We start from the raw sequence: 23,152 nt of genomic DNA on the forward strand, positions 1-23,152 counted from the left end.
TGTTTCCTATGACATTTCAATCACCATTTTTATCTCTTAGCAAGCTTTCATAGCTATTTGCTGTTGCAAGAAAACTTTCTAGATAGTGTCTTTTCTGATAAGGTAAGTCACTTGTTTCTAGCATAACTACTTTTAATGCTTAATGTGGATTTTTGTTGTTGTTGTTTTTAAATAAAACCAGTTTCCAAGCTGGTGTTTATAGCAATATTTTCACTTGTTATAAAAATCAAGTATAATCTCTAAATTCTCCCTCCACAAGACACTGCTTATCTTTCAGCTATCACAGTTTTAGAATCATAATTTTGGTTTGGAATTTGAAGGGAAAGAGTATAATAGAAAGGATATACCACTGTTACTGAAGTGGTGCTGGAAGTGTCTGCCTATATTGCAGAACTGAAACAGTTAGGGTAACAGTGGCAATAGTCCTTTACGTCTAGTATATTAATTGTACTGCTACCTAATTCTATAATGGCAGTCTTTTTGATAATGAGATTACAATTAAACTTGAACAAAACTATCAAATGTAATGTTTGAAAATATATTTCTTTAACTGTCCCGGTTTTCAGAAGATGTGGGTTTGTATCTGGAGCTGGGCACATAATCTCTTACCTTTAGAAAACAAGTTTCAGATGCTTTTTTTGGTTTGTGGTTAATATTTTCACTCATATTTTTCTTCTGTTTGTGTGATGAGTTGACGTTTCTAGAGTATTTTAACAGAACAGGCTGTAATGGATTTAATATGTTAACTTTATAACATTGCTGATGGTCTTCCCATGTGATTTTATTGCAGTGTCACAAAAGTCGCTTTGATTCAAAGTTGTGTAATTGGTAGAAACTTAAGGTGACATACTAACTTTCTTGTAGTATTAGAGCAAAATGGAATCAAAAGCTGCTTGAAAGAGAATCTGATCAGTTGGGAACTATGGCATCTCTGTATTATTTCCAGGCAGTCATATTTTACCAAGCGTCTATTTTTGATTGACTTGGTAAGACATATGTTCTGTGGCCTCTACACCAACAAGCCCAGCTTTCTTCATCTTTTTCCATGTCTGAGCTTTATTTCTCAAAAACAAAGTGAAAAGCTTTCAGTACTGCCTAACCACAGACAGACAGACTGTTAAGATGTGAAAATCTTAACCAGCATGCTTCCAAATGTCAAGCCCAGTATCAGAGGGTGAAATTGTGACCCTTTTGAATGGGCAGCCCTCCTGTTGACCAAACAAGCTCTAGATGCTGTTCAGGAGTTTAGATCACCTGGGGAATAAAACTGACCTGAGATTTTCGGCATGCTTCCCTGCCAATTAAGGGTAAGATGATGTCTTATGTCTAAGTCGAGGATGCTTGGTAAAGTTCATGATTTCCAGTTCAACTGTTCTATTAAAATCTCTAGAGTCCAAGTCTGGAAGTTGGCATGGTGAAATGGTGCTGATGGTTCACTTGAGCTCCTGCAGTGGAATTTGTTCTTCTGGGAAAAGGGTCTGCAGCTCTAGTTAGAAATGAAGCTGTGAACTCCTTGTTCATATATCTGTATTTTCCTTTAAAATGTAAGAGGAATGAAATAAGGACATTTTTGTAGAAATACGCAAACATTACTTCAAAAACACTGAACTGAGATATTAAAAACAAGTTAATAAAACCCCAACACATAAAATTCTGTGGGAGAGATACAGTGAGGGACGAGACTGTTACAAATGCTAACTGATCTCCCTTGGTTGCCTTTATAATGATGGCTAAATTAAATTTCTGCTAGGAGTCACCCTGGAGAGGAATTTATCTCTCTCCTTTAACTGTAAAAAATGCCTTGTTCATCAGCCTCAGTAGGCTTAGGCTGGCTTCTGTGCATATCCCTGTTCTTCTCTGATATTGTAGAGTACACATCTATCATCCCTTCTTGTTTCTCTTTCTTAGAATAAGAGTTTTCTTTGATTCTACTTCATTCAATGCTAGTATGTTACTTTTCTTCTCAGCTGTGATTGCCTTTGAGTTTGAATTTGCTCTGGGTCCGTACATGAGGACCGGTAAATTCTTGCACATCTCAACATATTACAGATAATGGTTCTGAACAGGCTGCCCGAGCTGGTTGCTGGCCTCACACTTGGAGGTTTTATATCTCAGAAAAATATTTTTCTTCCTGTAATGTGTCTTTGTTGCCCTGGTAGCAGAACTGATAGAAAGAGTGACCAAGTGACAGCATGGGGTAGTTGTTGATAGAGCGCACACACACAGGGGACCAGAATTCAGACCAGAGTGACCGGTTGATCTGTGCCTCAGTTCCCCATCGGTAAGCTGGGTTTGTTACAGTGGGGAGAAAAGTATTAATTGAAAACAATATTATCCAAGACTTTCTGGAAACAACCCAAATCCTTTATAACTAAGAACTCTCTCAACCACCGTGGCCCTGACTTTTGACACAAAACTAGAGAAATTCCACTCGGAACATTTTGCGTAAGAATATTAGTCATAACCTCAGAGGCATTAAGGACAATTGCAGAGTTCACAACTGGAACATTTTATTGGTTCAGCTAATTTTGGAACTCTGGCACTGGAAGCTGACCACCCAGCAACCTTCGTACAGTGCTTTTACCTATCCCGGAGCAGTGCCATGGATACAGACTGATGAGCAGACCCAGCTACTGACAAAGGTGTAGTGGCTGGCTCTTTTTCTTCCCAGTCCTCCGGGTTTGCTCTCTAACCTTGAGCAAGTCAATTACTTGCTTTGACAAGCATTAACCTTTCCTGTAGACAAGTATCTCACAACTGTGTTTTAGGATCATTTTATTATTGTTGTTAGAAAAGCGTTCTGAAATATTTGAAAGGAAGGCTGTAAAACACTTCAGAGGTTGTAATTCTATTTATCAGAAACACAGAACAGTATTAGGCTGTAAATCATTTTATCAGGAGCCCAGTCTTCCTCAAGTGAGCTCTTCAAGTTTCAATTTCAGCTACATCATGATTCATTTATATTTTATAACATGCAAAATTGTGGCATAATTAGAGTTCTGTGAGTCTGGGATTCTATTTGCATTTTAAAATAAAGGAAAAGATTAGGGGGGAAACTGTTTCATGCTGTTCTTCTAATTGTCAATCTTTGTTTAGTTTGATGCTTGCAAATTGAAGAGCATTGAGAAACATTTCAAATTAAAAGCTCACAATATTTGGGTGGGTTTTTTTTAATACAGTAGCAGAATTCTTAATTTGTTTAATTACTTGCTTAGATGTTTTACTGAAAATATTTACCAAATTTAACATAAATTAGCAGAAAGTACTTGAACTGTATTTGTTCCTTAACGCAGTTGCTGCTGCTGCTTACCACTCTCCTCCTCAGACCAACCTTATCCCCCACAGCTGGTCAGAGTTATCATCTCTGAGCATCATCCCATACTGAAAACTGGTCAATTCTATTCCAGGTTTGCAAAGATGGTTGCTGCATGCCAGGCTTCATGTCATCACTTGATAAACTTTACTAGTTGCGGTGAACTCCGTTGTTCCACAATATCCTTGAGTTAAACAGCATGTTCTTAAAATGTTCCTAAATGTTAGAAAGGAATTTATTCATCCTTGCTAAACTTCTTCCAGAACGCTAAGACTTTGCTGATGGTTGTTATTTGTCCGAGTCAAACCCTGACTGTCTCAGGTGTTCAGATAAACTTTGTCCTTAATTTTCCTTCAGTCACAATAGGGCAATCCTACAATGGAACCAGCTTTTAGGTAATGTGTATTTATAATCATAGAAAAAAATCCATTCTGAAAGTCATAGTGCCAAAAACAAACAAACAAAAAGGACCTTTTCACATGCCAGGACATTACAAAAATCCCAGCAGAGCAGTAACTGAAGGGTCGATAACCTCACATCATAATAAAGACAGACAGAATACCATGGTCTACTCATTGCAGGGTCTAATTTTAAACCATAGCCCCTTTTAGGAAGATAGACTATGTTAAAATAGAAAGAAATATGTTTAATGTCTGGCACAGAGATTTTAAGGCTTAAGGGAAATGTTAGGAGACCCAGTCACGTAATCCTTCAGCAGACCTTATCTTCTAAGTATGCAGAACAGGTAACGTAAGGGGCACAAAGATTTCAAGTACATGGCAAAGGTCACTGCAGGACATGAACAAACCCCAGGGCTGAGTCTCTCTGTTGCTGCTGACAGGACATGAGGATTGAAATTAAAACAGAATCGATGCCGTGATATACCCTTCTCTTGTTTGACAGGACAGTATCTACTGAACTACTCAAGACCCAAGAGATCTTAATTAACATTTGTTTTCTGGTTATTGGATGATGCACAAAGCCACATATTTAAAGAAAAGGGGAAAAAAAAGGGGGGGGGGGGAGAACCCCAAAACAACCAACAACCCAATGAAACTTAACATTTTTTTCTATACTCATACTAGTAACACTTCATTATTTTTCCTCCCTGGAAGAGAGCAAAGAAGAAGCCAAAGGCCTCCGCTTCCTGCCCTTACTTCCATATCAGCCCCGTTCCTAAAGGGGTTCACTGCCTTCAAAAGTCCTGTTGTCAGCTCTCTTCTAGAACTGAGTTTTTACATTTTGAGTCATATATACTTTTGCTGTGATGGAATGAAATGTGCTGGTTTACTATCAACAGTGAATATAGGACACATCATAGAAAATGTGTATATCTGCATATTTTATTTTTTTTTTCTCCCAGCCCAAAGACCAGCAGCCCACCCTTGATGCACCTGCATAGTTAAACTAGTAATGTTTTCCAGCTTTACAGTGTGTTTAAACCAAATACATGGTGGAGAATAAAAGAACAAAGCTACCCTGCTATAATTCCACAGCTTTGGTAAAATGCACATGCAGCTGAATTGTACTAGTTTGTGACTGCAACCTCGGTCCAGATGTTGAGACTTCATAAGTGAGTTGTGCCTAGAGCTCCCAAACAGATGTGAGGACACCAAGCCTAACATGCAGTGGTAAAAACCTAGTCCAGAAAATTTTAAATCACCTAATTTGACATGCATTAATTGAGTTAACTTATTCAGCTACATTAATTTACATACGTATGCAAGTGGTTTTGGGGTCCTGTTCTAATAGAAGACAAAGCAGGTGTTCGTGTAACGCGGAGGGAAACAGAAGGAAGTTAAATACATTCCATGTATTTTCATGTTGGTTGGTGATTCTGCATTTTCCTGGAAACCTTTCTCACCCTCTGTCTCAGTTGTATTGTATAACCAGTTAATTACTGTAAAAGTGGTAGTGGCACAAAAAAAGGACCACATCTTTCAGGTTTTCTTCACCATGTTAGACCTTTCATGGTCTGCCCACCTAGCAGTTACAATATATATGTATGTATTTTAATAAGGCTGTGTTATTATTGGATCCCTGTATTCCAAAGACAGTGCAATTGCAGAGGATCGTTACTGCTAGGTGTCATAACGATACCTATGTGTTAATTGCCAGAAAAAACGCAGGAAAAAAATGCCTTGGTTTATAATCAGGCTGTTACTAGTTCTACTCAATGTTTCTGCCCATTCCTTCTCTCCTTGATCTCCTACCCCTTGGGACTGCCCATCTTGAAGCCTGTTTTCCCTTGGGAAGGTCGGTGGAGGCACATCATGGAGTCCCTCTCCACAGGAAGGAGATGGCCACAGCAGTGGTCACCCTAAACAGTTCATAGGTAGCGTGAAGAGAGGGTATTTATGCTACATTTGTCATTGCCAGTATCTCTTAGATTGTATATTCCTGTGGGCATAATAAGCAGCCTAGGGCTCGTCTGCAGAATTACATCATCTCTGTTTTCAGTGACAGGTTCCATAAGAAGGTGGCAGCCAAGGCTGATGGAGCTCCTCAGGCAACACAACTGGCCGTTCATTGGGCCTACAAATCTAAATACCTGGAAACAACGATAACTGATGTAGAGATCTTACATACCAATTCTCCTTACAGTAACCTTTGCTTTTCCTAAGCTGTAATGCCACCTAGCTCATGACAATCTTTTAACGGGGCTCAGATCAGAAATCTTCAGGTTTGGTTCATTTTTATAAGGTGTCATATTTTTATTACAAAAGTGCTGCAGTTCAGTTTATTTTTTCCTCAGAAAACTAGGTCAGGTTGGCACAGTGCAGTTGGGAGAGAAAAGAGAAAGGCTGTGCCACTGCATCAGATGCTTTATTACGACTTGGGGGTTTTATGTTTGGTTTCAGGGGAAGGAGGTCTTTATTATTTTTTTTTTTAATAGGGTAATGAAAATCCTTTCCAGTTTTCACTTGCTGCTAGCATTGCTGCTGCTGATGATGATCTTTTCTTATTGTTAATTTTATTTTTTAAAGCAGTTCTAAAGTAGGTCACAGGCTTCTAAAGAACCCAGCTAGAAGAAGTTGTACTGCATAGTCAGTTGAAGTTTGGTTGTTTTTTTTTTAAAGGATTCTAATTCATGTGATGTACCCATTCTCACACAACACGGTACTCTTCATCCACCTTTCTGTCCCTGAAGTGAAACGCAAGGGTGAGGGAAATTCAGTCTCTGCAGGTGATGCAAAGACAAGAAATTACCTATTTTTTATTGAGATCTTAAAAGTTTGCAGTCAGCATCAATGTTGCCTATTGAAAGTCTGTTACCTCTTGTTAGTGGCAGGGCTGTTTCGTTTCACGGTCTGTGAGCACATCGTTCCCCAGGCATCATTTCCTATGGGTAGTATTTTCTCCAGGAAAGCTTTCAGTCCCAAATGCAGGCTTAACGTTGTTTTCACGTAGATGTGTTCCTGCCGGGTGGTGTTAGTGTACAGCTATGATGCTGCTGTTTCCTCGGTGAGTTTCTGCTTAGCTGTGCAGGCATTTTGACTTCAGTGCACCGGATAGAGGGGAATCGGGTGGCAGATGTTTGATGTGCAGATGCTGTTCTAGCAGAGCTCGCTCAGAAGAGCTGCTGTGATTTGCACGCTGGGGATGAACTCACTGGTAAAAGTCTCAGATCGGGATTTCACCACATGTCTTCATTTGTAACTTTCATTTTCTTTTTATTTAAGCACTTTTGAAGTATCTTCTATGATTAGGGGATTGTAGGTGAGGATGGAGGCAGGAAAGAGGACTGGAAAAACAGGCAGAAAGGGTAGTGAGGAAGAGTTCCTATTCATTGCCAGAGATTGGCTGTGGCCTCAGTGATCACTTCTCGTCTTGATCAGTTCAGCCCCAGATATTTAATGTTTCTTTTTCTCTTTCAAAAACATGTAGTACTTGCTGGGTTGCAGGTTGACAGGAGGAAAATACATTAATATTTCCATGCAAATACAATAAGTTATTATCTACATTCCCACCATTTAAATTGAAGAAACTGCAACCCAGCATAAACATCCTTTTGCTACCAAATTTCTTCTCTCAAAATGAGATCACTCTAACTTAGATTCACATCTTTTTTTCCTAGAATAAAAGTTAACAATAAAATTGCTTCTTCAAATGAAATTTTTAACTTTATATCAAAAGTGAAATTTAAGTTTTTACTAGAAATTTTCCTGTTGATAATTTAAGATCCAATTTTAACCAGTATTTTTCATATTTCACTTTTTTGAATCCTGCTTTTCTAAAATAAACTTAGGTTTACCATGAAATATTTTTTATCCACAAATACTTTCTATTAAAAAAAAATCAAAATTTTAGAAATAAAAGTGTTAGCAAAACTCCTTTTTATTCCAAAAATACCCTGATGCAATAACTTTTCTTTTGATATATATTAGTTTGGGAAGCTTATAAATGCTTAAATTTCAGAGCATGAATTTAATCTTCTAAAGGGGATTAGGAAACTTGCGCCGTGAGCAGGTTGTTGCTTGTAGGATTTCTTGCATCTTAGGGTGGTTTCACTTGCTGAACTGGAAAAAAAAAAAGATAGGTACAGTTACAGCCGTCTTCCTTCACACAGTCTTTAAGTCATCACACAATAATTTTTAGATCTGCTTCCTCTGCTGAATCCTCATAGAGAGTGCACTTAGTATAGATGTTGGTGCCGTGAGCTCTCCTTTATTCCTTGCTGTCCTGTACCGGGCGGTGGCTGAGCGCTGGAGCAGAGCGCTGCCTGCATTCCCTTCTGAGCCAGGTCACTGAAACAGCCGAGGCTACTGAAGGCATCCAAACCTTTACATCTCTTCTGCAGCCTGGTCTATAACAATTAACATTAGCTTACAATGTGAAATGATCACTGAGAAAAAGGAGTTTTGACTTGCACAAGCCTGCAACAACAGAAATAACAGAATCTTCTTTACTATGGTAAACCAGGTACTGCAGACAAGCTGGTAAACTCCTGGCCATCAACAAGGGCCCGGCTTTTGGGCAGTACTGACATCTGAGTATCAGAATGATTGACTAAGGACATATCGATCTCATTTCATGCTCCACACAGAACACAGTGACAACACAGAAAATAGTATGTTTCTCTCTTCATTTCACGCATGGCTGGGACATGAGAATGTTGGAAGTGATTTTTCCCTGTGGAAATGCTGAATCTACTGAGACCAGTTTTTTCTTTGATAGAAATCACGTGGAATCCCTAGTTTCCTTTGCTCTTTCCTCTGCTTTTTCCCCTGCAACCAAATTTGTGCAATTCCACTGAATGTATTTCAATTGAGAATTTAGAGACTATGTTTACCATATGTGAAATATCAGGAAACACTGACATTAATTGTGAAGAACCTAATTGCTGACATGTATATAGGCAGCAAAGTTCAAAGTTCAGCTTCAAGCATGTAAATATTACAGGTGAAAGCAATAGCATCGTCTCGTTGTTTAGGCTATGTGCACATCTAGCTTAGATGAGGATTCACAGTAAGTCATCTACAGAAGACCTGTTTTGTTGTTATGGGAATGACCCCACTCCAGCTCAAATGCACATAAGGGAGTACTAACATTTTGTGGACTCTTTGACCCTTCTTCTTATATCATTCAGCAGTGATAAACCTTTCTGTGGTTCATCACAGTCACAGAATGGTTGAGGTGGCATGGGACCTCTGGAAATCATCTAGTCCAACCCTCTGCTTAAGCAGGATCACCTAAAGCAGATTGCCCAGGGCTATGTCCAGTCAGGTTTTCAATATCTCCAAGGATGGAGACTGGAGACTACACAGCCTCGCTGGGCAACCTGCGCCAGTGTTCAGCCACTCTCACAGTGAAAGTTTTTTGTTCTGTTTAAATGGAATCCCTGGAACATCAGTTTGTGCCCGTTGCATTTTCTCCTGTGGTGGGCACCACTAAGAAGAGCATGGCTCCCTTTCACTCCCTCCCTTCAGGTATTTGTATACATTGATGAGAACCTCTCTGAGCCTTCTCTCCTCCAGACTGAATAGTCCCAGCTCTCTCAGCCTTTCCTCAGAGGAGAAATGCTCCAGTCCCTTAGTCACCTTTGAGGTTCTTTACTGGACGCTTTCCAGTAGCTCCATATCTCTCTTGTACTGGGGAGCCCAGAACTGGACCCAGCACTCCAGATTTGTCTCACCAGCGCTGACTAGGGAGGAGGGATCACATCCCTTGAATTGCTGGCAATGCTCGTTCTAATGCCCTGCAGGATGCTGTTGGCCTTACCCACAAGGGCACATTGTTGGCTCGTGTTCAACTAGGTGTTCACCGTGACCCCCAGGTCCTTTCTGCAAAGCTACTTCCCCTCTGGCTCGCCCCCAGCATGTGCTGGTACCTGCAGTTATTCCTTCTCAGAGGCAGGACTTCACATGTCCCCTTGCCGAACTTCATGAGACTCCTCTCACCCCACCTCTCCAGCCTGGTGAGGTCCCTCTCGACGACAGCACAACCATCTGGTGTATCAGCCGCTTGGCCCAGTTTTGTGCCATCTGCCAATGTGCTGTGGGTGCACTCTGTCCCATCTCTGGGTCATTACTGAAGATGTTGAACAGTATTGGTCCCAGTGTCAGCCCCTGGGGTACACCATTGATGACATTACTTTAAATTGTCTCCTTTAACACTGTACCTATGATACAGCAATGATTTCTCATCCACATCTTGGGCTCATGGCTGCTTTGCCTTTGGAACTCGGGCAGCTGAAGCTAACCAATTTAAAACTGTCTAAATGTCTTCTAAGTCCATAACTTACCAGCTAATTTGGGTATACTTTATCACATGGCCCTTTTGTACCAGACGCAACCCTCAAACCTCTTTTGTGGTTGAATATAGAGAGTATGACTGAGAATACTGCCAAGATTTTACATGAAAAGGTACACCAATGCATGGCTGAAATACTTCATGGCTTTATTTGATTCTATAAATCTGACAGGAGTCAGAAAGGAATGAGTTCCATAATGAACACAGGAGAAACTTTTGGCTCTACCAGACTGTGAAAACCTATAAAAAATGTGGGTAAGAATAGTTTCAGAAAAATAAAAGATATTATCTGAGCCATAGCATTAATCTCTTTTTTTCATATACTGCTGCTGGTGAAGGTATTGACAGGACCCAGGAATGTGAGCAGATGAAAAGCTTTTGTGTTCTTAGGTAATAGCTTCAGAGAGACTTGAATCGATACCAAACACTCCGAAGACAGTTTGTCTCTACTTGAAGGCGGAGCTGCATTATTGACCAGCAATACTGCTCATCAGCAGAGCTTGTGGTGTTCGGAATAACAAGGCCAGTTATTCTGGAATGGAATCTCTGGCCACTACTGTAGTACTTGTATCAAATGATGAATTGCACTCCCTGACTCATGTGTTGATTAATTAAAAAAAAAAAAAAAAAGAAAACCAGCAGATAATTTACATTTAATTCTGTAGGCCATTAGCAACTTTTCTGTCCCCTTCATAAAAAGTCAGCTTTCAGCTACTATATTAGAAATACTTATTTCTGATCTCTGATTTTTCTGTACAGTGGGTTTACTGTGATGGTAATTCTTGAGTTTCACTAGCAAGGCTTGTAATAGAGGAAAAATATCCATTAGGAAGATGCATACAGAACCACTAGTTTGAACTTTGCCAACTAAATGCTCAGGCTGATCTTGGTAACAAGTACAAGTTGTATTGGATGAGCTGGATGCTTCTGGGGGAAGTTCTGCAGGTGAATCAGCAACAAGTGGCGTCTCTCAGGGGTCCGTACTGGGACCAGTACTGTTTAGTACATTCATCAGTGACACAGACAGCAGGATCGAGTGCACTCTCAGCAAGTTTGCAGATGATGAGCGATGAAAAGCTGGACAATAGCTGCCAGTGTGCACTCGCAGCCCAGAAAGCCAGCTGTAGCCTGGGCTGCATCAAAGGGAACATGGCCAGCAGGTCGAGGGAGGGGGTTCTGCCCCGCTCTGGTGAGACCCCACCTGCAGTGCTGCACCCAGCTCTGGGGTCCTCAGCACAGGAAAGACATGGACCTGTTGGGGTGGGCCCGGAGGAGGGCCATGAAAATGCTCAGGGGGCTGGAGCACCTCTCCTGTGAGGACAGGCTGAGAGAGCTGGGGCTGTTCAGCCTGGAGAAGAGAAGGCTCCAGGGAGACCTTGCTGTGGCCTTTCAACACTGAAAGGGGGCTTGTAAGAAAGACGGGGACAGACTTGCTATCAGGGCCTGTTGCGATAGGACAAGGGGTAATGGTTTGAGGCTGAAAGAGGGTAGATTCAGACTAGATACAAGGAAGAATTTTTTTATAACAAGGGTGGTGAAACGCTGGGACTGGTTGCCCAGAGAGGTGGTAGATGCCCCATCCCTGGAAACGCTGAAGGTCAGGTTGGACAGGGCTCTGAGCAATCTGATCTAGTTGACAATGTCCCTGCTCATTGCAGGGGGTTTGCACTAGATGGTCCCTTCCAACCCAAACTATTCTATGATTTGTGAATTAAAGCAAATTACCTAGCTGCCATAAAGGCGATGGGGCCAGGCTCTTCCAACTTACTCTGTAGCTAGTAAAGAGAGTTTGAGGGACATAGGCTACTCAAGCCTTTTCTGCAACAGCACTTCTGTTTGTCTGCACCACTGAAAACACTTAGTTGAGGCACTTTCACTGCTCTAATTTGTCCTAGTTTGATGTTTAGGTAAGTAGTAAATTATGCTGTACTGGAATAAAGGAAGAATTTAGATGACTGCACCAACATTTGAGTTTGCATGGTGTAAACAAAGCAGACAGCAATACCAATTAAGGAGAAAGTTACAGAATTCCTGAGACGCTCAGTCCCCTGGTTAAGCCAGAGTTCTTGTTGGTTTTGCTTGTGGTCATGGGGTGTCTGAACACGGTGCAGTGCAGTACAGTGCAGTTACCAGCTCAACCTCTAAATGAGCTGCTTTGCTTAGATGGTCCACCAAAATCATGTCTCTTGTGACAGCACTGTCCTGGTTGGCATCCATCCTGTCTGCTTAAAGCATAACTTCATCAGTGAGGGCTCTGGACCCACTCAGATGCTTCCAGAACCTGATTTTGTGTTACTGTGCTGTGCAACAGGGATAAAACAGCTTGTTCAAAGTTAGCACCTGTGTTGCTGCTTTCCTGTAGGTACTTTTTTTTTACTTGATCTATAATATATGCCCATAGTTCCTGTTGCTTCTCTAGCCATTTTTAGAAAAGTAAAACTTTACTCTCCTTAAACACTCAACTATAACTTAAAGGTGTCACTGGGAAATGCAGTTACTCTAGGAGGGAAGAGACAAAGCAAAGGTATTGCCAGTGCTTTGAAAATGCATTGTTCTTTAACTTGGGGGTTGTTTGGGGTTTTTCTGAGGGATCAGGACTTTTATTAGGACTATTCATGATAATATAGCCGATTTCTGGAGGGCAGCCGGCATCCAGAGAAATCAAGAAACTGATTTCTGAAATGAGGAAAAATTTCCTTGCAGAACATTGTTAGAAACATTTATTTATAAAATAGTGATATTGTTAGAAAATTTTCCTTTTAATATTGTTAGCTTTATACTGCAGTTGTAACCCTGAGTCACTAATGTATTTTGAAAATGTATGTGATGAATTATTCAGAAGCTTTCACAAAAAAAAAAAAAAAAGGAAAAATGAAGTCAGCAAATTCATGTAAATAAGCAAAACCATGTTCCAAGATAAAAATATATGCTTACCTGAAAATAAACAAGTGCCTGGGATGGCTTGCAGGCATGTCCCATTCATAATAGATCAATTTCTTTTTCTTATCCCTCACTGTTCTTGCAATGATTTATTTTGCCTTCATTTTTCTTTCTTTCTGCCTCTCTAATAGACTCTTATCCCAACCATTGCATGTTCTTAAAGAAAAAGATGATGCAGTTCAATGGCAGGCTTATTTAGATCAGGAAACCTTCCATTGGAATCACCATAAAGCAAAAGATATAATATTTTTTCACGTATGGATATACCTACATGCATATGTATATTCATTCCCATCTAAGCAGTCTTAATGTTTCTGGACTTTTTATAGTTATATAACATAAGGGGGATTAACCTACATTTATAGAAAAAATCAAGATAAATTATTAAGAGATACGTTAACATTGTGGCTGAGCTTTTTAGCTCCAGTTAGGAAACAAGCGTTTTTTTCCTGAAAGTTCCACATTTATCAGATTTCACAACTTCACAGTCATTTTCTTATGGCTTTCTTCACTGGACGTCTTCTAGTGCTCTGCATTTTATAGGAAACTACGTGACTTTACAGAAAGTCCCTCTCCTATTTTCTTGTGACTAATTTCTGCAATAATCTGCTGGAACAGCAGGTAGACTAGCCAGCTCTGTTGTTTTATTTTCATCTACTTTATAATTCATACCATGACACTGCTGCATGCTCAAATGTGACCCCAGGGACTCCAGTTGCAATACCCTCACATCCTCAGCAGCATCTCTCTGTGCCCCCTTGGAATATTCTAACACTACAGATGATATCATGTATCCGTGCCTACTAGACACATAGAAATCAACAGTATTTAGCTTTGTTCCAATCTAAATAGCAAAATCCTCTTTTCCCAAGGAATGGAAACATCACAGTCTTTCCCTGTGCCTAGGACACGAGTTAGCAGCTGGAATGCTGGAGTCAGCGTTTGGTTCCATGAGACTGAATAGCATCAGACCTCCAGAGATTTCTTAACTGACCTTCAAAACACAAAGTCTAGCTTCCAGCAAACTTAAAGTAAACATATTTCTCTAGAGATTAGGATCAAAGCACAAGAAAAACATTCTACTTAGCTACATGGTGCTCATACCATTACTTATTGGAGCAACGGTAAGCAGTGCTGGGGCAGATGAGATACACTTTTTTTTGTTGCATGGCTAATGGTAAATGTAGTTCACAAAGGTTACCCAGACATTTGCCAAGAGATTTGCAAAAATCATCATTATTTTTCATACCATTGCTGCTTCATTGCCAAATATGGTCTCATATCATCATTGTTGAACTCTGAAGACTTTCTCTGAAGCAAAGTTTTGGGAGACTTGAGTATTTTACTAGAGGAGCAGCTCAAGGACACCCCCAGGCTTTAACTGTAGTCTCAGGGTACTCTTTTAATGTTCTCAAGCAACCACTGCCATCTGTAAAACAGGAGTAATGGCACTTTGCTCCCATGTCCATATAGGTATTTAAGAGGATAATTACAAATTCAGAAGTTCTGAGGTATTACAATAGTGGGTCTTGTTTGTGCATATAAACTAGGCTTCCTGTAACAGGTTGGTTTCCTGGGGAAAAACAAAAATAATAATCAAGAGGACCACTTTTTTAGGAAAATTGATGGGTATGCAGAGCTTTTGATAACTTAAAAACCTATCACCATCCATTAGCATGAAAAGACAGAGATATATCTGCAGATATCAGAAGCTATTTGTTGGTGAGCTTTGTGCAACAAAATCCACTGTAAGTAACATAGGTTCTTCATGCATGCCCTTTTAGGATTTTGCTGCTGCCACTTTTAGGCAGAGATGAAACTGTGTTAGGAAGCTGGTGTACTGATTCAGCAGGGAGGAGATCAGAAAGGTGATTGACTCAAGGTTGCCCTCAGAGACAGTTCATAAGTCTAATTCCCACAAAAAAAGAACGAAAATTCCTCTGAAATCCAGTTTCAAGTCTGCCCTATGACCTTGAATATGCAGCCCAGTTAACCACAAACATTCTTTGATTGTCTTCCTAGCCATCAGTTTATACTGCTTCCCCAGTACGGAAGAAAACGAGCAAAATTTAAACTTGTTTTTGGTGATGACTATGTAGTGATTGTGTACCAAATGCATTGTGCTGTGTCTACTTTTTACATGTCATGCTGTGCAAATGTACAAGCTGACGGATGTCATTTTCTTGTATACATGGCCTCATTCATTTCACATCCACATCTCTGGTCTTAAAGGAAATGGAAGGTCAGATTCAAGCCCTGTTATACTATTGTTCCAAGGATATCACAAAAAACATACCTGTAATGTTTTTAAGAAAGCATGTTTCCCACTGATCTGAGTTACAGATTATTTTATTTCCTTACTACACTCTGTCTTGGCTAGCACAAATATTTAAGGCAGTCAGAAAAAGGCAGTAAATCAATTCAACTCAAAAGATTTCCAGTTTACAGGAACAACAAGTTTTCCATAGCTTGTGCCAAACAATCAAATCATTACTTTTGGTCTGAAATAAGCATTATCGCCTCTCTCCCTGCCCTTTTCCACTGCCTTACTACTATCCCTCCAGGATTAAATTAATAAATGCCTGACTTTATGCATTGGTGCCAGTGGAGACCTGCAGTAATTGTTCTTTCTCATAGTTCAAATGATCATTTTGGTTTACATCTCACGAAGTGGAAACCCAGAAATAGATGATATGCCTTTTTAAAACTGAACCATGGGTATAGGACAGGCAGTGAGTGTATAAAAAACAAGTATGAGGGAGTAACTCTAAATGGACTAGATTTCAGCTCTGTGATGGCTAAGCACTCCCTCGAATCTTGTTCTTCACGTGCGTCTCTTCCTTACTTTCAGGCTTTGCATCTGGTTAGGATAAACTGTTTTTCAAAGCACAAGGATTTCAGATGCTAAAAGTCACTGATACTTAAACATTTTAGGAGACCATCCCCATTAGAGGACTTATTCTCAAGTCCTCTAAAATTTATGATTGTTGGCACTGTCTGCAGCTACACTCAAGTTTAATGAAGAGTGCAATCCAATGAGTCCAGCAGATGTTTCTGGGTTTGCTTCACTGGGAACTTTCTGGATTTTTCTTCCTTCATTCCCAGGAACCAAGACCCAATTTTAGCAAAGTGCTGATAATCCAACCAGCAACAAGACTAAGTCTTCATCTCCACGATCCTGAAAACAGTCAGCATTGCAGATCTATAAGCAGCTGATGTTGGCATGCTTATCCAAGCCTTCTTAGCCTGGAAAACCGAAGGATGGGAAACTCGTACAAGTGGCTCTCAGTAGATTTGTGGTATTTCCTGCACTTGTCTGGCACAGAACTATAACCTATCTCACAGCATTTTGGCACTGCCAACATGGAACCTGGCAATAAAGAAATAAAATAAATATGTAGGAAAAGAAAATATTTTCCAATAACAACAAGGGAAACCTTCTGGGAGTTGCAGTTACGATTTAGTTTATTTCTCTTTATGAGATCGCTCTTTTGCTATCCAGAGGTATTTGTGTCACCTTTCATTGCCACCAAATGTTAGCAGCATAGCTGGGATTATGTGAATAACAGCCACATAGTTTGGACTCCTTTGTCTTCCTTCTGTTTGGTCAGGTAGAGGGGAGTATTTTGAAAAGGAAGGAATGAGCAAAAAGATAGGAATGGCAAGAGAAAGCCAGGAACACATTACAAAGTGCTTGACACTTTTCTTGGGCCTTTTAACTCCATAGCTGTTTATTTTTTGAACTATTGCTTCTCTCTCTGTTCCCTGATTTCTCGATAAACCGTGCCGCACAATCCAGTACGTAATGCTCATAATGCCAGTAATACATAGAGAATGCAAAGACAGCTTTATCTTCAGGCATCTGACCTAAGAGTGTAAGTACCATTAGATTAAGCTGAGGCAACCTTCTTGCTCCCTGTTATGTAGGTAACAAAATAAACAGTATACGTTGTTAAAGACTACCATTTTATTATGGAACAGACCAGCATTAGAAATTCAGGGCACTGCAAATGACCGAGAAACACCTGTCCTGACTTCCACAGGTAAGGCAGCATTACTTGTTATCTGAGCAAGCAAATAGTCCTCCACTGAATGATTTTTTCCATCTTTCCAGAGCACGTGGAGAGCCCCACCAGAATGACCAGCAGTCACACAGACTGTCACTACTGCCTGCAGTCTCTTCGTGGAAGGAAATATGCATTGAGAGAAGAAAACGCTTACTGTGTTACATGTTATGACAGCCTGTTTGCCAACCCCTGTGAAGAGTGCAAGCAACCTATTGAGTGCGACTCCAAGGTAAGCATTTAGCTTTCACTTCTTGTTCTTTTCTAAATTATATACAAATCCCATTTCTTTAATGGCAGATTCTATATCCAGACCTCTGCATATCCCTGTACTGGTGAAGAGACCTAAGCATAGCCATTGTACAGCCACGCACAGCAAAGAGAAACAGTGCTGCTTTCCAAGAATAGGAAAGCTCTGGGGCCAAAGGTCATGAAATCTGCACATACATGTGCCTCAAACATACGGCAAGGCTGTGGTGTATGTGTGGAGCACAACTAGACTCCATCCTTCCCCTCCAGTCACTCACTGGCTGCAGAGACTGTGCAGTGCTTGAGAGACGGTAGGGGGATGGTGTAATGCAGTGGATCAGGTTGAATGACACTTTGAAATATCTGAGAGATGTCCATGGAAAAAATATTTTGAGTATTGGATAAATTACTTTTACTATAGGTGTTGACATGCAGATGCCAAGCTGAGGAAAACCCATATTTACAATTTATATATTATTCCCTCTGTCTTTTGGAAATGAGGTATGTTTTAATTTTAACTTAATTCCATACTTACCTTGCCTATCTCGCAGAAGGCGTGTTAGTGGCAGTGTTTCTGAGCTTGTCTTTCTTTTCACCTCTCCCTTTTTAGAACATTAATTAATAATACGAGTTCCTCTGTGGCCTTTGACAGGATTTCCAGTACCCTGTACTCCAATTTAAAGCCTGTACACTTGACTTTGAATTTTTAAGTTCAGATGAAACCTATCAAAATGCCTTTGTTTTGCCAAGTTCAGTGTGTAGTGCTCACCTCCTCACGCTCGCTTTGCCTATGCTCTTTTGAAATAAAAGGTCAGAAAGTTATTAAAACAAGCCTCTCGGGAGGTCTCCCTGGCCAAAGCACTTCATGGTTTGCAAAGCACATTGTCTGACTAGAGCTCAGAACTGTAAAGGAATCATCCAAGGAAAACGCTGATCTGGCTGACACTCCTCAAACTCTCATCAGCATTTTTTAACAGCAGACTTGTACATGTAGCACCAATCAGGGTCACCTGAAGAACAGGTGCTCTGAACTCACTGATTTCACTTTTAAAGTTTAAAATTAAGTGTTAGGACTACCGATGTCGAAGGTCATTAACAGAAACAGGTCTTTGGACTAACTGGAAGGAAAAGCTGGGAGAAAAAAGCAGGAATAATAAGACAGGAGTGCAACAGGCCAGAGTCAGCTGAAAAAGTGGACCACAGAGATCTATAGCTGGTTGTCCCACCTCTGCCAAGGTGCTAGAGCTTGGCTGTCTTCCTCCCCTTCTTACCCAGCCTTTGCCTCAGGCTGCACTGGGGTCATTCGCCTACTTTCTGCAAAGTTCAGAGTGCTAACTAAAGCAAAGGAAAGTGGGAAGCTCTCAGCACCTCCTGAACTGAAGCATGTAGCACTTTAAAGGGTGGGGTTCTGACAATGGAGAAAAATGAGGTTGGATTTCTGCCCTTTTGTGCTTCTTACAAAGGAGAACTGGAAGGGTCTGGCTTACTTTTTAATTGGGAGAGTGGGTGGAGAGGTGCATTTTTCCCTTTTTTTTTAATCTTGGAAAAATAAAATCTGCTGTTTGCTCCTTTTTTTTAATTCTTAGTCAAGGTCTCATGCATATACTGTTAGCTTTTTCGTCCCCTAAGCCTGCTGAGTCTTAAACATTTTTCTGCCAAGTTTTTAGGAGGAGTTATATTAGGTATAAATAAAAGCAATGATTTTTTAATAATCTTCCCAAGAATCATTTTGTTCTCAATGAGATTTTAGTTGCCTGTTGTCTGCAATAATATGATCTTTCTTTAGTGTCATATAGTGTCAGCTGGAAGAAAAAGTTGTAATGTCGAAAAACACATGAGGTGCATCTCGGAGTCGGTGGAGAATGCACCTCTTGTCAGGTGGCCCATGCACATTAAAAATGTTGATCACTTGTTTCCCCTTGAAGGCCAACTGCAAAATACAAAATGATTCTCCCAATAAAAGCATATCTCTGGTGTTACATAAGGAAAGACAATTGCCTGCGCCAACACGGCTCCTAATGGTCTCTGCAAGAGATCTACAAAATACACTGATACAGTGACGTTGAGTGCTTATATCATCTCTGAGCACACTTCCCAACGGACACACTTGTCATCTCTTCAAGTCGCTGTTGCAATGCTTGCCATTTTTCACTTTATTTCTGGGAGGAGCGGAGGGATAAGAACACTGTAAAGAAATGCATTCATTAACATGGCCTTACTTTCTCCAAGGATCTGGCCTACAAAGGCCGCCACTGGCATGAGGGGTGCTTCAGGTGTGCCAGATGCAGTCGCTCGCTTGTGGAGAAACCATTTGCTGCCAAGGATGAGGTCTTGCTGTGTACCGAATGCTACTCTGATGAGTATTCATCTAAGTGTTTCCACTGCCAGAAGACTATTATGCCTGGTAAGATTACAGGGACCCTTTGGTGGAAAATGGAACAGCATTTCTAATTATAAGCACAACCTTGAATAACCAAGCTACAAGGTCCTTGACTTTCAGAACAGCTTTCAGGTAACTACTTCTCCTTTGTTTGTAGTACCCTCCCGGGAGTGAAGAGACGCCACAACACAGAATCATAGAATCATTTAGTTTGCACAAGACCTTTAAGATCATCAAGTCCAACCATAAACCCGGGACTGCCACTTCCATCTCTAAACCATGTTGCTAAGTACCGCATCTACACGTTTTTTAAACACTTCCAGGGATGATGACTCAACCACCTCCCTGGGCAGCCTGTTCCAATGCCTGACAACCCTTTCAGTGAAGAAATTTTTCCTAATATCCAATCTAAACCTCCCCTGGCACAACTTGAGGCTGTTTCCTCACTTGTTACTTGGGAGAAGAGACCAGCACCCACCTGCCTACAGCCTCCTTTCAGTAGCTGTAGAGAGCAGTAAGGTCTCCCCTCAGCCTCCTTTCCTACAGACTAAACAACCCCAGTGCCCTCAGCTGCTCCTCATAACACTTGTGCTCCAGACCCTCCACCAGCTCTGTTGCCCTTCTCCAGACACACTGCCTCTGTCTAGCACTGACGGGGTTTATGAATACTTATGAGGAGTATTCCAGGTCAAGACAGGGTAAAATGTGTTCGTGTTGAGTCCTTGATTCTGTTGCTGTTCTTAGGAAGCATATCCTGCTGTGAGCGTAGGTAGACAGAGCTAACGTTAGCAGGAGTGCCGGATTAGACAAGACACCTGCACTTTTGTCTGTCACATTGAGCAGACCTTAAGTTTGTGTTCTTTATACCATTTCTTTCACTCAGAAATATTTTTTGTTTAAATTGTCAAAACATGGCATTTCGTGTTCAAATCATTATTGGCATCTTTACTAAAAAGAATACGAGCACATTTGTGTTTACAATAGGTTTTTTCCTGCCATTAGCAAACTTCAAAATTCGGCACTTTCCACTAAACTGCCTTTCAGGTTTTGCTCGGATCTGTTCAGGACATCCTCTAGACCTTTCATTGCTACCACACCAGTAAAGCTCATACAGCAGAGAGGTTGCCTAAAATCTGCCTCTTCAGAGGTATCTAAGAGAAGCCACAGCACTTTGTGTGGCAAAACAAAGCAGCTTGCTTAGGAAAGGGGCTCCCTAACATTTGGAAGAGTGAAGTACCCTCAAAGCTTGAACCTTTTTACAGATCACATATGTAGCTCCAAATACCAGCTGCAAACTATCTGCCATGGCTGCTTGACTACTAGTTTGGGAACCTTTGGCCAACGACATCAGTAAATTTGGCAGTGACATAGGAATTTTCTTTGTCAGTAGATCTTAATGCCAAACAGTAAGGTATAGGCTGACAGAATTAAGTGTCTTAGTATAAATACTAGGTTACTGGTGTCGTGGTTCAACTTGTAACATTAATTTGTGTTTTTACAGTTTATTTCCTTTTCGTTACAGGTAAAAGCCGTATTAGCAGAAATGAATATTGTAGCAATAGTGTTCAGTTGAAGGATGATACACTGCTTACATTTTACATAGTTTTAAAAAAAAAAATGTCTAATAGGTACACCTTACCAGATGTGACAAGAATAGTTCAAGAATATACTCGGGTTTGCATTATTATCCTCTGATGTATATCTGCCTCACAGATTCTGCCCCAGACTCCAGGAGACTAGATCCTTGCAGCAAGTGCTGAGACTAGGAGTAACAATGCAAATAGGGAACTGAAGTAGCATGAAAATGCCAACCAGTTTCTATATCGTTAACTTCTTTGTCATCAGCTTTCTAGCTCTGTGCTGAAACTACCCAGCAGACAAAGACAGTAAAGTCAGCCTTCTGATTTATGTTTACATACAGCCACTAGTGGAGGTTTCTCTCTCCACTAGCCTCACAGTGCAGGAAACAGGTATTCAGGATTCATCAGCTGTATCAGCAATTCTCCTCTTTGTGTGGAAAGGATGGCAAAGCACCTGGCACCTCCCTTTGCAGTCTGATGCTACCAGCAGGGGAGGAAGTTATGGTGGAGAGTCACTGGAAAAATCGTTCTTGGATATATGTGCATATCTTGGACTTACACATCTACATTAAGGTGTACAGGGCACCTGTACGCAGAGCTAAGAGCTCTGAAACTCCTCTGACAGACACTTAACTGAGTGACTTTCTATCCTTGTGCCGCATCAAAAGCATCTAGTTGAACATGATAAAAAGAACTGTCGATCTAGGATGGAAATAATGAGCTATGAGACGAGGCAGTGTAGTGTGCTTTATCACAAAAAGGTATTTACTTTTAAAAACTTGCCATCTTATGCTGAATAAGATAAATAATTCATTTATAACTGAAGGGCCTTCACTTAAGGAAGCCAAAATTTAGCGCATTAACAGATGTACTAAACATCCAACAAATTAATCTGTAATTCATAAAAGTGCTGTGTACCTGAACATTATCACTGAGTTGGCTGGTCTGAGAAAAACTCTGAGCAACTAAAGCATATCACAGGGAAGTAACACTAAAAGACTTATATAAGGACAGACTAAAAATCACAGCTTAGGCAATTTAGCACTTCTTTTGCCAGGCGATCATATGTCATCAAATGTGTTCTTGAAATTTCAAGTACATACAGAGAAACTTATCAGAGGATAAATGCTTTCTTGGGTAATCCAGTACCGAGATAGAAGGTTAAAAACAGGAGTGTTCCCAGCATTTAAAACTTATATTACAAGCTATATCTGGGGGGATTGTTCACTTTGGGTTTTTGCAGGTTCCCGTAAAATGGAATTTAAGGGAAGTTCCTGGCATGAATCCTGCTTCGTTTGCCAGTATTGCCGGCAACCATTGGGAACAAAACCACTGATCACCAAAAACAATGAGAATTACTGCATGCCCTGTTTTGAGAAGCAATTTGCTCACCATTGCTACTCTTGCAAAAAGGTAATTAAACATAAAATTGAAAAATTGCCCTAATGAGGCAATATTGCTCATGTGGGAAGGGGCTGGATCATGTAAAATGCATGGTGAACCAAGAGTAAGAGCAGAGTCTTCCTTTTGGCATCGGCCACTGAAAGCCAAGTGTGACAGTGTCTGCTGTCCCCTTTAGTTAATATTGATCTAAGCCTGATTATATTTGAAATAAATTTATTGACCAGAACAAATACTTTAGGGTTCTTTTGTTACTGATTGTGATTTTTAACAAAGGTAGAATTTTTCTCTGAAAGTTATGCAAAACCCTGATAATCTTTGATTTTGCCTTGATAAACATACCTCCCTTTTTGATGTTTTTCATATATATAATGCATAATAAGCCACCTAAGCTAAGCAAAGCATTCACAGTCTTGCCTGGTTTGTTTTGGTTGTTTTTTTTTCATGAAATGTATCAGGCAATAATCAGGTT

General features: G+C 40.5%; 1 protein-coding gene across 1 annotated transcript in view; it reads left to right on the forward strand.

The window, feature by feature from the left end:
- Positions 1-23,152, forward strand: part of FHL5 (four and a half LIM domains 5) — a 31,702-nt gene that overhangs the window by 3,571 nt on the left and 4,979 nt on the right. Inside the window, exons 2-4 of the mRNA XM_027785980.2 lie at positions 17,121-17,302; positions 19,549-19,723; positions 22,523-22,692. Of these exons, the coding sequence (XP_027641781.1) occupies positions 17,144-17,302; positions 19,549-19,723; positions 22,523-22,692 (504 nt within the window). The 5' untranslated portion in view covers positions 17,121-17,143. The remainder of the gene's footprint in view (positions 1-17,120; positions 17,303-19,548; positions 19,724-22,522; positions 22,693-23,152) is intronic.

This window comes from Falco peregrinus, chromosome 7 (genome assembly GCF_023634155.1).
Source record: "Falco peregrinus isolate bFalPer1 chromosome 7, bFalPer1.pri, whole genome shotgun sequence".
Lineage (NCBI taxonomy): Eukaryota > Metazoa > Chordata > Aves > Falconiformes > Falconidae > Falco > Falco peregrinus.